General features: G+C 41.7%; 1 protein-coding gene across 1 annotated transcript in view; it reads left to right on the forward strand.

The window, feature by feature from the left end:
- The window catches only part of LOC5579210 (protein naked cuticle homolog), a 279114-nt gene that overhangs the window by 248712 nt on the left and 13425 nt on the right, over positions 1–16977 (forward strand). Inside the window, exon 2 of the mRNA XM_021846141.1 lies at positions 10448–10761. Within this exon, the coding sequence (XP_021701833.1) occupies positions 10448–10761 (314 nt within the window). The remainder of the gene's footprint in view (positions 1–10447; positions 10762–16977) is intronic.

Raw genomic sequence — 16977 nt, forward strand, 5'->3', positions numbered from 1 at the left:
GGCTTTAATTGGGTGTAGTTAAGCTGAATATTTTGAGCACTGAGGGAAATATTCGACTGAAAACCTTCAATATTGTATACAAACGTTTTCGATGCTACGCTTTCTTTCAAATCTGTAGTAGAAATTACGCGTTTCTCGAATAAACTTCAATCCTTGAAGCTTGAAGCTTTTGAAACCGATTACAGTCTGAAGGAGAATCATTCGCATCCCAAGTAATGATTTTGTCCAGTGTACGGTTTGCTGCAGTGAGCTGGTTGTAGACCAGCAGTCTGCTACTGCTTCCCGTAGGCCACATTCCAACGACTCTACAAAGAAACGGCGGTGCGCTACTTTAAATACCACACATTAGTTTGGTGACGAAACCGTTTGCCAGCTAAAGTGTGTAGCTATAGAAGGTTGTTTTGATCTTTGGCGAAAATTCGCTTAATGGCCGAATGTGTCATTCGTTGCGTCGGCTTTGGCGGGCTTATTTGTTCCGCCCTTTGATCTTCGGGTGTGATTTTGCAGCGGACGACTTATGGTATGTGGCAGGATGAAGGGGAGGATAGTTGGAATTAGCTTTGAAGATCAATCAGTTTTTTTTCGTTTTTTCACTTTTCTATTCTTTGCCATTATTTAAAATACCAACTGCTGACAAAAGAATTACTGTGCAGCATTTCGAAATAGTTTTCAAAATTTTATTTCTTCTTGGTATTAACGTCCCCACTGGACAGAGCCTGCTCATCAGCTTAGTGTTCTTATGAGCACTTCCACAGTTATCAACTGAGAGCTTTCTTTGCCTAAGTTGCCATTTTTGCATTCGTATATCGTGTGGCAGGTACGATGATACTCTATGCCTAGGGAAATCAAGGAAATTTCCAATACGAAAAGATCCTGGACCGACCGGGAATCGAACCCAGACACCTTCAGCATGGCTTTGCTTTGTAGCCGCGGACTCTAACCACTCGGCTAAGGAAGGCCCCCATAAATTTTATTTATGTCTGTTGAATCGATTGATGGCTATCGTATTAGCCAGAGACTCCGTACGATTCAGTAGAAGGCTACGAGACTCCAATGGATTTCCTCAGAAATTTCTTCAGATATTTCTGCAGAAGTTTTTCGAAAGGCTTCTACTGGAACCTTCCAGAGATGATCATTGGAATACTACCAGCGATATCAATATCATGTTAAAATCTAGTACTTTTTCAAACGCAAATAACTTTTGTAATGCTGTTTCTTACTTCTTCAATACTTTGTTCAAAATTTAACAGCAGCCAGGAAAATTCTTGAAAATTGAACCCTTTAAGATTCTTATTGAGATTTCAGAAACTAGAAGCTAGGGGGCTGGCTTCGAATGTCCCAAATATCAGAAAGCGAAGGCAGAGCAGTAATGATAATGAAGATAACGCAGGAAAACCTCAATCATTGCGACGTCGCACAACAACTGTTGTGGAAGTCGACAACAGAAACAAAGTGCGACTTTGCGATCATTGCAGAACCGTATCGGGTTCCTCCCGATAACGGCAATTGGGTAGTTGACAGAGCAGAGACGACGGCAATCCAAGTAATGGGCCGATTCCCTATCCAAGAAGTAGTCGAACGTGCATACGCGGGTTTCGTGATCGTTAAAATTAATGGACACTGGAGTAGTACACCCAGATGTTGGATGTGCTAACCGACAAGCTAATCGGTCGAACGCCGGTAATTTCAATGCTTCGGCCGTGTAGTGCGACAGTAGACTGACCAACTTGAGATGATACAGTTTGCTGGAAGCTTTAGCGAAGCTCGACGTAAGGCTGTGCAACGACGGTCTCATTAGCACCTTTCGCGAACACGGTATCAGGTATCAGAAGGCCGGCTCCAGAGGCACGTTCCCCGCCATTTGGGAGATTTGTGCCATCGCCATGTTTGAGCCTATTTCATCATCTACCCGATGGGAGAGGAAAGGGAAGGGGAAGATGGGAGGAAATAGGAGTGGGGTCCCTTGAAGAGGGAAAATCGCATAAGCGAATTAAGAGCATGTAGCTCCATACCACAATGGGTTCGAACAGCGCCCTAAAAAGGGCACTGCAAAACGCATGAGCGTAAAGAGAGCCTATAGCTCATTACCACAGCGGGTTAAGAATAACAGAAGGTCCTGAAGATTCAGGTTACTGAAATCAGTTTCACCTAATAAGTGTTTACCAAGTAATTGGAATCGCCATTACGCGAGAACTTGACAGTTACATATCAGGTGATAAGAAGTTCCATAATCGGAATCACAACTATCACACACAAATGTATCAACACACTGAATATTTGCCATGTGATAGTTGAGTCAGCAGTGGCCAGTTAAGGTTGTAACCAAGCGACTGCAATTCTGCTTTGACAGATTTGTTAAATACTTAGCCACCTTTGGAGTGGCTCAGTAATGTACAGACATCCACTCGTCCCGCGAAGGGAGTTGTGGGGAACATTTTCTATAAGCAAAGTGACAAGCAATTTTGAGATCACTCAAAGCAAGGACAATTGTGTCCCAATTCACCGGAAGTGGGAACATCCAAATCACTAGGATTTCCAATGGACGGAGAAAATCCATGGAATTTGGTCACAACCAATTCACAGTTTGTGGAGTATAACAAATGCATAGTCTGCGAATTTACATTCTTATGTTCATATAGAGATGTAGGCGATTTCCTACAATAAGTAATCCAAGATTAGAACTACTTAAGCATTCCATCAGACTGGAGCTTCTCAAATTGATATCTGAGCTGCTCCAGATGATGTGATGAGTATCAGCATCACTGCCCACAATCAGCAGAAGGCCTTTTCATAGACAGTGAACGATAACTCGTTTGAAATCATCCATTGGGGATGGTTCATCATGTGGTAAATACACCACAAAACGAAAGACGTATTTCCTATTGAGGTCACATATAGAAATATCAATTGTGACAGCACATACATCTCTGGTTGTTAACTCAGAAATGAGTGTAGCGACGTCAGCGCTATTCACGAGCACGTATGCACGAGGCATGGCACGCGAGTATGCCATTTCATGTTTCTGAAAGTAGCAAAAACTGGGTCCACTAGGTTACCTAGATAAAAGTTCACAAAAGTAAGGTTTTTGAACTACCGCCACTTGAGCTGTACCATTTGCATGAGTCTACAAAGATTGATCGTTGCTGACATTTTATGCTGGAGATTGATCTAACTAAGCTATCCTAGCCGTAGCCACTACCCAAACTAGGCAGGATTAAGCTTTTCGCCATCTCAGAACGAAAAAGATCAGCAGCGAACAAAAACCAGATCGGTAGCTCTTAAAAGTCGCCAAAGGCGAAAAGCACAGATTACACTGCATAAAACGCATAATGCGAAACCATAGAGGTGAAAATTTAAACTAAATTACAATGTTTTAATAATCCCACCCTTATTTAGCCTCAGGCTTGAGACTGAAGAAGGGCAGCCGATTATCTCGGAGAAACACAAGGTCACCTGCACCATTGCTCCGGGTAGCACAGGAAGGGCATAATACTGTAGAGGGCGCCCTGGAACTCCACAGGCTCCGTTTGCGGCTAGGTTTTATTTAGACCCCCCTAACCATTCATTCTTTGGCACGGTAAGCTTAAAGCCGTATGAATTAGGGGTCACCTGTGAGGTGGACTTTTACCACCGGAACAGGCAGTCCGTAGTGTTAATTCTTAGCCAGTTGAAACAACCGCTACCGACACTACGCGGCTATCTAGGCTGATCGGGAAAAGGAAGTTAACATTGATGATTAACTCCTGACGTGCCCAAACAGCCACCAGCACCAGCATTAGCACCTTTCGCGAACACGGTAGGGAATCCATCATCTACGTGACCTTTTGCAACCCCTCGCTGATCACTAATATGACCTGGAGGGTTAGCAAAGAATACACCTACAGTGACCATCAAGCGATCCACTACTGTGTTGGCCAGAGAAGTTGTGCAGTATGGCAGAGTAGGAATGGAGAACGCAAGTGGAAGACGAAGCGTTTCGACAAGGATCTTTTTATCGAAGCACTCCGAACAGTAAGCGACGCTCCAAACACGGATGAAGGAGAGATAACAGAAGCGTTGGCGAGAGCATGTGACACTACCATACCGAGAAAATTGGAGCCAAGGAATCGGCGGCGTCTCGCATACTGGTGAAATGACAGACTCAGCACCCTCTGTGCAGCCTCCTTAAGAGCCAGAAGACGCGTGCAGAGAGCTAGATCAGAAGCCAGCATGGAAGAGCGTAAGGTGACCTACCGGCTGGCCAGAGCCGCGTTCAAACGAGAGATAGCGACGAGTAAATCGAACTGCTACAAAGAGATGTGCCGGGAAGCTGACGCAAATCCCTGGGGCAACGCCTATCGAGTAATGATGACGAAGATTAAGGGCCCAGTAACACCAGCTGAAATGTACCACGACAAACTCAAGTTAATAGTGGACAGCTGAACAAAGCTCCCGGTCCTGATGGTATTCCTAACGTAGGCTAAAGGCAGCAATCTTGGTATTCCCAGACATATTTAGGACAGCGTTGCAGAAGTGTCCAGCGGAAGGCTGCTTTCCAGACAGATGCCAAAACCGGGAAAACCGCAAACTTCTAGAGAAGGTCATCCTCGGCAGGCTGACGATCTACACGGAAGGCGAGAAGGGATTGTCGAAAAGGCAGCTCAGATTCCGTAAAAAGACTTCGACGGTGGATGCTATTCGGGCAGTCATCGCGTGCGCGTAGAAAGCTGCCAAGCAGAATAGGAGAGGCAATCGATACTGCGCAGTAGTAACAAAAGAACGCGTTCAACAGTGCCAGTTGGGAGACTATCGCTGCAGCCCTACACAGAATGTGAGTTTCCGAATATCTGTGAAAAGTTCTACGAAGTTACTTTCAGAACCGGGTACTGGTTTACGGTACAAACCAGGGATGGATGTCCATTGAAGTCACGCCGGGAGTCCCCATACTTAGCCAAATACTGTGGAATATGATGTATGATGGAGTGCTAATCTTGACACTGCCGAATGGAGTCGAGATCGTCGGGTTCGCAGATGACGTCGTTCTTGCGATAACTGGCGATACTGCGGAAGAGGTGGAGATGTTTACGGTGGAATCGCTAGACAACATCTAATCGTAGATGATTGGAGTCAAGTTGCAGCTGGCTCATCACAAAATGGAGGTGGTGCTGGTCAGCAACTGCAAGGCGGTTCAGCAGTTCGAGATCAACGTCGGAGGACACGCAATCTCATCTTAGCGCTCTCTAAAGCACCTTGGAGTATTGGTCGACGACAGGCCAAACTTCAATTGCCAAGTATACTATGTCTGCGAAAAGGCAGCGAAAGCAGCTATCACTGTGGCTAGGATCATGCCCAACATTGGAGGACCAAGAAGCAGTACGAGGCGTCTTCTGGCGACCGTATCATCGTCTATACTGAGGTACGTAGTCCCGGCTTGGGCTGCAGCCTTGGGAACCAAAGGTAAGCGGGAGTAGCTGGCAGGTACGTACCGGCTCATGGCTATACAGGTGGCGAGTGCCTACCACACTGTATCGTCGGAGGCAGTGTGCGTTATCACCGGAATGGTCCCCATCTGCATCACTCTGGCTGAGGACATAGCATGCTACCACCAAAGGGACACAAGGAATGTGAGGAATATCAACAGAATGGATACAACGGCCAGGTGGCAACAGGAGTGGAATAACTCGGAGAAAGGAAGGTGGACGCACAGACTAATTCCTAACGTGTCGAGAAAACACGGAGAAGTTAACTTCTCCATGACTCAGTTTTTGTCAGGCCATGGATGCTTCCGGAATTATCTGCACAGATTCGGACACGCAGAGTCTCCATATTGTCCGGCGTGCCCTCGGTTCAGGGATAAATGACGCGAGATGATGCCAGAAACTGCTAGCGTCCTAAAACCGGACATCATCGTGCAGAACATGTGCCAGCATGAAAGCACTTGGGATGCGGTGAATTGGGAAATAACGGCGATCATGTCGTTGCTGCGACTGTGCCAACACACAACAGGCCAGGCTTTTGAAGATTTTTGGTACCCTACTATAAAAAAAGCTAGAAGCAAGAAGCTAGAAGCTAGAAGCTTGAAGCAAGAAGCAAGAAGCTAGAAGCTAGAATCTAGAAAATGGAAGCTAGAAGCTAGAAGCTAGAAGCTAGAGACTAGAAGTTAGAAGCAAGAAACTAGAAACTAGCAGCTAGATGCCAGAAGCTAGAAGCTAGAAACTAGAAGCTAGAAGCTAAAAACTAGAAACTAGCAGGTAGATGTCAGAAGCTATAAGCTATAAGCTAGAAACTAGAAGCTAGAAGAAAGAAACTAGAAGCTAGAAGCTAAAAACTAGAAACTAGCAGGTAGATGTCAGAAGCTAGAAGCTAGAAACTGGAAGCTAGAAACTAGAAGCTATATGCTAGTAGCAAGAAACTAGAAGCTAGAAGCTAGAAGTTGGGAGCTAGAAGCCAGAAGCTAGAAGCTACAAACTGGAAGCTAGAAAATGGAAGTTAGAAGCTAGCAGCTAGAAGTTAGAAACTAGAAGCTAGAAGCAAGAAACTAAAAACTAACAGCTAAATGTCAGAAGCTAGAAGTTAGAACCTAGAAACTGGAAGCTAGGAGCTAGAAGCTAGAAACTGAAAGCTAAAAGCTAGAAGCTAGAAGCTAGAAACTAGAAGCTAGAAGCTTGAAGCTAGAAGCTTGAAGCTAGAAGCTAGAAGCTATAAGCTAGAAGCTAGAAGAAAGAAACTAGAAGCTAGAAGTTGGATGCTAGAAGCTAGAAGCAAGAAACTGAAAGCTAGAAGCTAGAAGCTAGAAACTAGAAGCTAGAAGCTAGAAGCTAGAAGCTAGAAACTAGAAGCTAGAAGAAAGAAATTAGAAGCTAGAAGTTGGATGCTAGCAGCTAGAAGCTAGAAGCCAGAAGATAGAAACTAGAAGCTAAAAGATAGCAGCTAGAAGCAAGAAACTAGAAGCTAGAAGCTAGAAGCCAGAAGCTAGAAGCTATAAGCCAGAAGCCAGAAGCTAGAAGCTAGCAGCTAGAAGCAAGAAACTAGAAACTGAAAGCCAGAAGCCAGAAGCTATAAACTAGAAGCTAGAAGATAGAAGTTATAAGCTAGAAGCTACAAACTGGAAGCTAGAAGATGGAAGTTAGAAGCTAGCAGCTAGAAGCTAGAGCTTGAGCTTGAGCTTGATTGGCCGCCCGTGGATGCACTCCAGTATCGTCAGATCAGCTGCACTTACACAAGGAACCAACCGAATGACTGCTTGGGACTAACAGGCATCCTCAGTGTATAAGTGCTGGTGATCTTCTATTTTTAGGCAACAATGGCACCTGCCACGTCAGAATGCAGACCAATGAGGGGAAGGGGGAGGAATTGATGATGCATTGAACTGACTCCCACGTAGACCGTATATTCCACTGCATCCACGTCAGTTCATGCGGGAGTGTATGGATTGGGGGAAAGGCATGGCAGAGAGGTTTACTTTTGTGGTTAGCAGACTGCCTATGTATCAGGCGTAAGAAAGGCGTGCGCGTGGAAGTAGGAAGCGTTAGGGAAACGGTTTCTCGTTCGTCTCTGGTTCTAGCGTTTGCTATGAACGAATAGTTTGAGTGTGATATATTTAGAATGGAAGATAGAAGCAAGTGGGAGATATACAACTACAAAGTACGAGGAAAGGGACGGGCCTGGGATTGAACCCATGACCTTCTGCATATGAAGCAGAAGCGGTAGCCATCAGACCACCAACCCCGTCCAGCTAGAAGCTAGAAACTAGAAACTAGCAGCTAGATGTCAGAAGCTAGGAGTTAGAAGCTAGAATCTGGAAGCTAGAAGCTAGAAGCTAGAAGCTAGAAGCTAGAAACTAGAAACTAGAAGCTTGAAGCTAGCAGCTAGAAGCAAGAAACTAGAAATTAGAAGCAAGAAACTAGAAACTAGCAGCTAGATGCCAGAAGCTAGAAGCATGAAGCTAGAAACTGGAAGCTAGAAGCCAGAAGTTAGAAACTAGAAGCTAGAAGCTAGAAACTAGAAGCTAAAAGATAGCAGCTAGAAGCAAGAAACTAGAAGCTAGAAGCTAGAAGCCAGAAGCCAGAAGCCAGAAGCTAGAAGATAGCAGCTATAAGCAAGAAACTAGAAGCTGAAAGCCAGAAGCCAGAAGCTAGAAGATAGAAGTTATAAGCTAGAAGCTACAAACTGGAAGCTAGAAGATGGAAGTTAGAAGCTAGAAACTAGAAACTAGAAGCTTGAAGCTAGCAGCTAGATGCAAGAAACTTGAAACTAGCAGCTAGATGCCAGAAGCTAGAAGCTACAAACTGGAAGCTAGAAGCTAGAAACTAAAAGCTAGCAGCTAGACGCTAGAAACTAGAAGCTAAAAGATAGCAGCTAGAAGCAAGAAACTTGAAGCTAGCTTGATTTATCTTAATTTCCTTATATATATTCACGCCCAAAAGGTTACACTTAAATATTTATGAAGTTGACGTAAATATCACTCTGAATGAGAAACCATAAAAACCACACCTGTTTTAGTATTAAAAAAATGGTTAGAAGAACTCTTGCAATTTTTCGATTTTTTTTGGCATGTTTGTCAAAAAAAAAAGGATAAAAACTTCACTGAAATTAAGTCGTTTAATTTAATTTCTCCTTCCTGATTTCATCAAATCAGGACAAAAGTAAAAAAAAAATTGTTTCGGTCTAATTTGTCAATGCAATGGTTGTAAAAATTGTATGGATTTAAAGCAATGCTTTTGAATGTCGAAATAAAATCAAATAAAATAAAAGAAACATATGCTTACAGCACTTTCCTGTAAAAAATATTGCATTCGCAAGCATTGCAAGCCGATAGTCATTCAGAGTAAAAAAACCTTTTCCTATGATTTTTTACGGAAGAGGGAGATATTCGCAATATTTAATGGTTAAAGTCACGTGATATTTATAATATATTTTACAGCACTGGTTAGGAGCATCATGTTTCGTCTCATTCACACAACTTTGTCATGTTGTCCAAAAATCAGCATAACATTGTTGTTCATCAAATTTTGTGATTTTTCTCGTGGATGTAACACAAAGATAAGATATAGGAAAACTTTTATCATGTTCTCAGAGCAAATAGTACACAAAGGATCCCCATAATAGTAAGAATCCCTTCCCATAATATCATAAATAATGTGGTGTCTCTTCTTTGAACAAATCTTAAATCGATCTACTTCAAATACTCTAAGCCAAGCGATCTTCCACCCAAACGTTCGCTGACAGCAAGGCGGCATTCTTATACGCACCGAGCATCAACGCCACATGTTTTTTAATAGTATCATTTATCACAAATGGCGATGGCGGCCGGCGACGAAACCGAAGAGGCGCGTGGTGAACAGGTTTCGCCGACTGGTGGAGGAGTTTGAAGTGCAGGAAAAAAAACGGAAAACATGTTGTCTTTCCTTTGGATGGGAGTGTTTTTTTTTTCTTCACAGCACTTTACTCTTTGTGAAAGATGAATCGACTTTTGCGGTTTGGCGGCGGCGGCGGACGCACGAGATGAGCATGACTAAAACGCCGCTGGCTGGTCGCTATAAAGGGGGATTCTTGGTCTCACATCAAAGAGGTGACATGAAAGAAGAAATACTTCGGCCAAAAGCAGTTCGAATCGGTGTTTGCCAGCGCCTGTTAGAAATTAATGACTCAGTGTCCCGAGCAGGATGAAATTGCTGTAGAATATCAATTTAAGGGGCCTTCCTTAGCCGAGTGGTTAGAGTCCTCGGCTACAAAGCACAGCCGTGTCAGGGTTCGATTCCCGGTCGGTCCAGGAATGGAAATTTCCTTAACCTCCCTGAGCATAGAGTAGAATCGTACCTGCCACACGATATACGAATTCGAGAATGGAAAGTTTGGCAAAGAAAGCTCGCAGTTGTTAACTGTGGAAGTACTCATAAGAACACAAAGCTGAGAGACAGGCTCTGTTCCAGTGAGGACGTTATGCCATGAAGAAGAAGAAGAAGTTATAAATTTTAAGATATTCCATATCGGATAATTTACAGCACTTACTACCTGAAAAAGGTAATAAAAATACAACTAGACTTCATACTTATTCTACGAACATGCTATGCTATACATAGGTGCTAGTTATGCTTCCCTGCTCGGGGTGTGACACAGAATAAAACCCTTTGGAGGCGGATGGTGCTCCGCCATCAGAAACATTCGATTGAAGTTATCTCTTTGGATCCGTCTCTCGTCGCCGGCAGCATACGCGTAGCACAGCATAATCAGTTCACAGCTGTCGAACCCCTGCCAAGATATACCCTTCGCCCGATGGCAGTTATTGATCGCCAGCTGACACGTAATCCTTTTGGCCAGCTGGTCCCCTCGTAGCCATAGGCCTCTCATAATCGTTGTTCGCACCACTGTGCACCAAATGATCCGCAATTTATCAACCCAATGCCGACGTTGCGTTCGGAACTCGATCACTAATCAAGCTTCCCCGCTTTTCTTGTCTTCCCCACAGTGCTCCAGGAATGTGCCACCGATTCGGAGGAGTTGATCTACCCGGTTCGAGCGCCGTCTGCCTGCAGTGCTCCGCCAGATCTGCTACTGACCAGCGATCGGGAGCAGATGCTGAAAGTGAAAAGTTCCAAACAGCATCAGCAACAGCAGTCGTCACATAATCATCAATCATCACAGCAACAGCAGCAGAATCATCACAAGAACAGTGCGATGACAGGCGGTCAGCAGCAGCAACAACACAAGGAATCGTCTTTTAGGAAGTGTTCCGGCAGGACACCAACCGTCAAGAGCGATCCCGATCGGGTGCGGTTAGAGGTGAGTTCAAAATTCAGTTTAGATTCGTATTTTATGAGTATGTTTCTCAGCTTTTGGTGTTTCAAAAATAAAAACACAGCCACAATAATTTACATGTAATTTATTAGTATTATATCAGGGCGACATCTTTAGAATCATCATTCAAAATTGGATTTTGAATTCTTTATTGAGGCTGGTATTAAACGTAACTTCATATATGTATAGCATACAATATGACTGTCATAAAGGTTTGTTTAAAGAAGTTTGTTCTAAGGACACAGTTTTGATTTTCTGATAAGTCGTCGCGTGGTTGTCCACTGTCAGAACCACCACGCTGCTGTTGTGTACGAAAAGCGAGGTTTTTTCACCAGTGTTGTACATGTTGCATATCGTGATACTTTTCCGGATCAATATGCGGACTGAGTTTTTTCACTTTGAAATTGCGAGCCGCAATATCACCAAGGCTGCCAAAACGAATGACGGGCTACTTAGTCTTAATTATCATTAAAAAATCGAGAAAAACAGTTGAAATGTTTTTGGACAATTCTTGGAACATTTTTTGAACTATTTTTTGCAGACTTCATATAGGAATCCCGGTAGGAATATTTTTTATGGATAATTGTAATACTCATTTAACAATTCTCGGACGCAATCATAAAATAACTCCAAAAAGATCTTTGAAAAACTCGTGGAAGAACCTTGTGAAATTCTGTCTGGATTTTTTTTAAATCTGTGGAGAAAAACTTTTAAAAATATCAAAGAGAAATCTTTGGAGAATATTTGTAGGACACTATGAATAAGTACCTAAAAAAACTCCTTCAGGTATGTTTGAAGGAACTTCCGATAAAACTCCTGTAGAAATTCAAGAAGAATCAAAAAAAAAACTTGAGCTGGACAGTATGAAGAAATCTTTTCAATACTGTCTACAAAAGTCTATGAAAACTTCAGAGGAAATCCTGAATATGTTTGAGAGTATTACTTGGAGTATTATTGAAGAAGCCCTGGGTAAAATGCTTGGTACATGCCTTTAGAGGTTTCGGATAAAAACCCTGGTAGAATTCTGATGAGAATCCTGCAAATATTCTAATGGAAGATTTTTTTGAGAGTCCTGGAAGAATTATGACAAAAAATCCGATTTCAGAAGAGATATCTGCAATGTTTTTGGGGTCTTCCTAAGCCGAGTGGTTATAGTACGCTGCTAAAAATTAAAGCCATGCTGAAGGTGTCTGGGTTCGATTCTCGGTTGGACCAAGGTCTCTTCGTAGTAGAAATTTTCTTGACTTCCCTGGGCATAGAGTATCATCGTACCTACCATACGATATACGAATGCAAAAATGACAACTTTGGTAAAGAAAGCTCTCAGTTAATAAATGTGGAAGTGCTCATTGAACACGAAGCTGAAAAGCAGAAAGTTTAGGTAAAAATCATTCAAGGATTATGATGAAAATCCATTAAGAAAATTGATGAACATCTAAGAAGAATTCTGATGAGAATCCAAGAAGAATTCTTATCAGAACACTAGAAGGATTCCGGTAGGAATTTGAGAAGGATTTAAATTAGAAACGTCGAAGAATTCTGATGCAAATCCTGGAAGTATTTAGATAAATTTCCTGGAAGGATTTTGTTTCGAATATTTCTCCAGGATGAATTGTGAAGAGAATCATGGAAGTATTCTGAAGACAAATTTTGAAGTGTTTTGATGAGCATCAAATCCGGTAGAGCTTGTGATGAGAATACTAGAACGATTCTGATGAGCATCCTGGAAGGATTCTGATGGATATACTGAAAGGATTCTGATAAGATTCCTGGAACGATTGTGGTAAGAAATCAACACCGATGCTGATAAAATCCTGATGAGATTCGTGAGAGGATTGTGATGAGAACATTGAAAGGATTCTGAAGCAAATCATTGGAAGATTTCCGATGAATACCCTGAGAGGAATATGATGAGAATACTGATGACCATCTAAGAAAAATTCTGATGAGAATCCAGGAAGCAGTAGAATTTATATTAGAAGCATTTTAATGCGAATCCTTGAAGGTTTTTGGGCTTGTGGATGTGTTACTGAGAATTTAGCCGCATTGAATCGAGGATTCCCACTTCAGCCCGGAAAACTTGTCGTCAGGAATATATTTCAACTGTACCACTGGGCGTTGCATGCTAGTTCGTTGTCTAGGTGTCATGCTTCCTTCAAAGGGCAAATTGTCCACTGGAAGCATTAACATGTCAGTGTTTTTAAAGGCTTCTGTAGCGAACATTTATCCTGGAAGGATTCTAATTAGAATCATGGAAGTATTTTGAAGAAAAATTTTGATTGGAATCGAGAATGGATTCGTATGAGAATCTGTTAGAGATTGTGATGAAAATTCTGGAACGATTCTGATGAGTATCCCGGAAGGATTCTGCTGAGTATCCTGGAAGGATTCTGATGAGAATCCTGGAACAATTCTGATAAGATGATTCTGATGAAAAGTCATCACCGATGCTGCTAAAATTCGGGAAGGATGCTGATGAGAGTCGTGAGAGGATTGTGATGAGAGCATTGAAAAGATTCTGTTGAAAATTCTTGGAAGATTTCTGATGCCAATCGTTTGAAGATTCTGACAAGCATCTCGAGAGTATTCTAATAAGAATCCTGAGATGATTCTGAGAAGAATCCTGAGAAGATTCTGATGACAATCCTGAGAGCATTCTGATCAGAATTCTAAGAGGATTCGGGTGAGAAAGCTGAACAAATTCTGATTAGAATACCAAGAAATACTCAAGAGAATGTCGGGAAGATTCTGATGAGAATCCTCGAATGTTCAAAAGATGTTTTTAAGAATTTTAATGAAAAGCTTGAGACGAGTCTGATGTAAATCCTGAGAGAATTCTATTGCGAACACCAAGAGGAATCTAATGTGAATCTTGAGATGAATATTAAGAGCACTCTGATGAGAATCCTGAGCGAAACCTGAGAAAATTTAAATGAGAATCATGTGATGATTCCTGATGAGAAACCTGCGAGAATTATGTTTAGAATCGTGAATAGATTTTGATGTGAATCCTGTGAGGAATGCAATTAGGGTTCTGCGAGCGATCCCTGAGACGATTCATTAAAAACTTTCTAAGATTCTCATCCTTCCTTCCTTGATTTCCAATGGAATAAAAAATTGAAAAATAAATCATTGGAACTTTGTTACTAAACCTGAGATATATTTATAAAAATTGAATTCAATTTCCAAATCCAAATACACAGCGTAACAAAAATGACACTTTTGCGTGTCTCAAGGATCAAATTATGTGTCTCTCGTAGTTCCAGCACGTCACAATTTTTAGCTACAGGTCGCCAAAGTTGTGAAAAACACTAGTTTATTGATGTGTACATACAATTTAAGGTATAATTTATCAAACTTTTTTGTGATCTAATCCACCAAGCATGCAAAATAGGACCTGAACTTTCAATTTGGACATAATTTGGTTGAAATTGCACGATTAAATTGAGATTAAACCGATTTTTTCAACATGCTTACTGTCTCCATACCAAATTCATCGTTTCTCTTATATGGGAAAATGCAATACTTTTGCAAATCATCAAAAAATAACTTTTCCGCATCGAAAGTATTATGAACTTTATTGATAAGTTTTGCTGTACACATAAAGTTTAGATTCCGGGGCAAATTTGGCGAATAAATTGCCTTACAAGCCGGCAAACTTGCATGCAAGTTGGCTAAAATAGTCAATTTTTGCATTTTCAACAGCCAATATCTCAAAAACTAGACGTGCTGTGGTATTTTTGAAAACGGCAATGGAATCAGCAATCCTTAATTAAGTAAATCGAGGTATTTTGGTGCTTGAGACAAAAACGTGTTCCGCAGTGATATCGGGGCTACTGAACAAAACCTTAAATGACCTCTGAATGTCCAGAATGTCCCTACTTTACCTCTAAAAGCACAAATTTGCCAGACGTTGGAAATTTTTTTTAATACGAATATATTTTCTTAGCTATGCGGCTATTGGTACACCGACGCTAGCTTCAGCACAGTACAATTCGTAGTTGCTTCTCCGTGATTTACCAGAATAATCTAAACAAAGGATGTGGCTAGTGAGTAGCATACCATCTTCGATGTACATTATTGAAGACTCCAAAATTAGTAATGTCAAGAATGGCGCAGACTACGTCCTTACGGTCATCGGGGAAGGGAAGGAATGTTAGTTTGATGTCCATTTCTACTAGTGACCACATTTGCATCTCCACGGTTTTTACAGGAAGGTGTTTAGTCAGTAGAAAGGTTCGAAAGTTCCGCGATCAGGATTCACCTTGGTAAATTATGCGATTCTTGTAACCTCAGTTCAAAAGTTATCCATCAGGGGCCCATTCACAAATTTCATAACGCTGAAGGGGGTGGGTGGGTGTCCTCGTGATGTTACGGCCCATACAAAATTTGTAGAATATTTAGACAAAAAGCGTTACGAGGGGTGGGTGGGTGTTGAAAATTTCCATTTTTGGCGTTATGAAATTTGTGAATAAACCCCAGGGCGTCGACATTTTTTAATGTCGAACTATTCAAAGGAACTATTATTTTACTTGTTATGATGAATAAATGAAAAAATAAGTTTGTGTATTTCAAAGACTTATAAAACATGAACAAAAGCCTATGATAACACGTGGGTTTTGTGGCCGTGCGGTTAGTGTCATCATACAATGACTACATATTGTCGTGGGATGTGGGTTCGATTCCAGCTTCAGTCATTAAATTATTCGCAAGGAATGTTTCTCGGCTATGCCATTAGAACATGCTTACTACAGACACTACAGCTATAAATGACTGAAGACGGTGTCCGTGTCTTTATAGTGACTAATCATCCATAGTTGGTGTATCGATCACATATACTTAAAGTTGCCATGATACAAATAAGTATTATCACAAACACGAAACGAGCTCATCAGTTGGTAATCCATCCTTGACTAACAGGCTCGATCTTGGCATCAACACACGAAAGCTTAAATGACGCGCAACAACGAATCCGTAGGCTTAGGCCTTAGCTTCAATAGGTATAAGCAGTAGCACTGAAAACACTGTTTTTCAAAAATTAGAAGTACTATTTTATTGCTTTGGGTAGTACAAAGTTTCCTTCATCAGAAGGAATTGACTGGATTGGGATTTGAGTCAGCCACCATCAGCATAGTTTTACTGAATTGCTGCGTTCTATTGGGTCTCATCCTGAGTTTGAGAATCACTGACCTAGGACATATGAAAAACATCTTTTATTACTATTATAACGGGCTTGGTTCCTATATCTACCATAAGTTTACAATCAATTCGGACTCGCAAAAAAAAAAAACTCCGTACATATAAATGGTAAGACCACCAACCTGCTCTGCTGTTATTATCATCATATTGTTGTGTCGTTCATCGATGCAAACATCAGCGCCACATTGCATTGCTTGCAATGATAGACATATTGACATCCCCGCGACGTTCTCGCCCTGATAAACCTACTTCCCATACTCTGTGTATTCTGAATTTCTGATAGCGCCGCCGCCATTCCAACATGTATGCCATAAATAAAACACACTTCAAAGCGAAACGCCATCCGGAAATGTTTGATAACAGCGGCTACCCCACTTTTGCTTATTCACCATCTCAATCCTCACCTCGCCGCTCCTCTTTCATCCATCCTATCGGATGGATATAGCAAACGTATAACATTATTGAGTTATTGAAATCATTGTACTACTTTTTTGTATGCACTCAGTATTAGAATACTTTTGCAGGTGTTATTCATAGAAATTCAGAATGCCGATTTTTGGTATTTTGCTTCTTATTTCCACCTTATGAAGGGCAAACTATAGTAGGCTGGTATTTAATTTTATTACCATTATACGGTATTCAGTTGCCATATTCTTCTGCTCGGGTTGCGAGGACGACGCGAACTCAATCTTCGCTCGTAGATGAATGAATTTTGAAGTGCAATCATTCATGAATGTTGCTGCATATTGCACACACATAATAACCCTCCATGTGTGTTACATTGAACTAGACCGCTATTCCATATGGGTGGTTCACGTACCGAAAACTAGTGGTCGGATATGAATGCATATCGAATCCACTGAGATTACGGTTGAAATGCGCCATTTTCAATTAAACGATGGATACCGAAGTACCCACCAAACAAAGTGATGGATTAAGGACTTACGATTGGTTCATAACCGCAAATTGAGTGCCATTGTACGGTGTGCGGGGGTGTAAGCG

The sequence above is a fragment of the Aedes aegypti genome, chromosome 2, assembly GCF_002204515.2.
Source record: "Aedes aegypti strain LVP_AGWG chromosome 2, AaegL5.0 Primary Assembly, whole genome shotgun sequence".
NCBI lineage: Eukaryota > Metazoa > Arthropoda > Insecta > Diptera > Culicidae > Aedes > Aedes aegypti.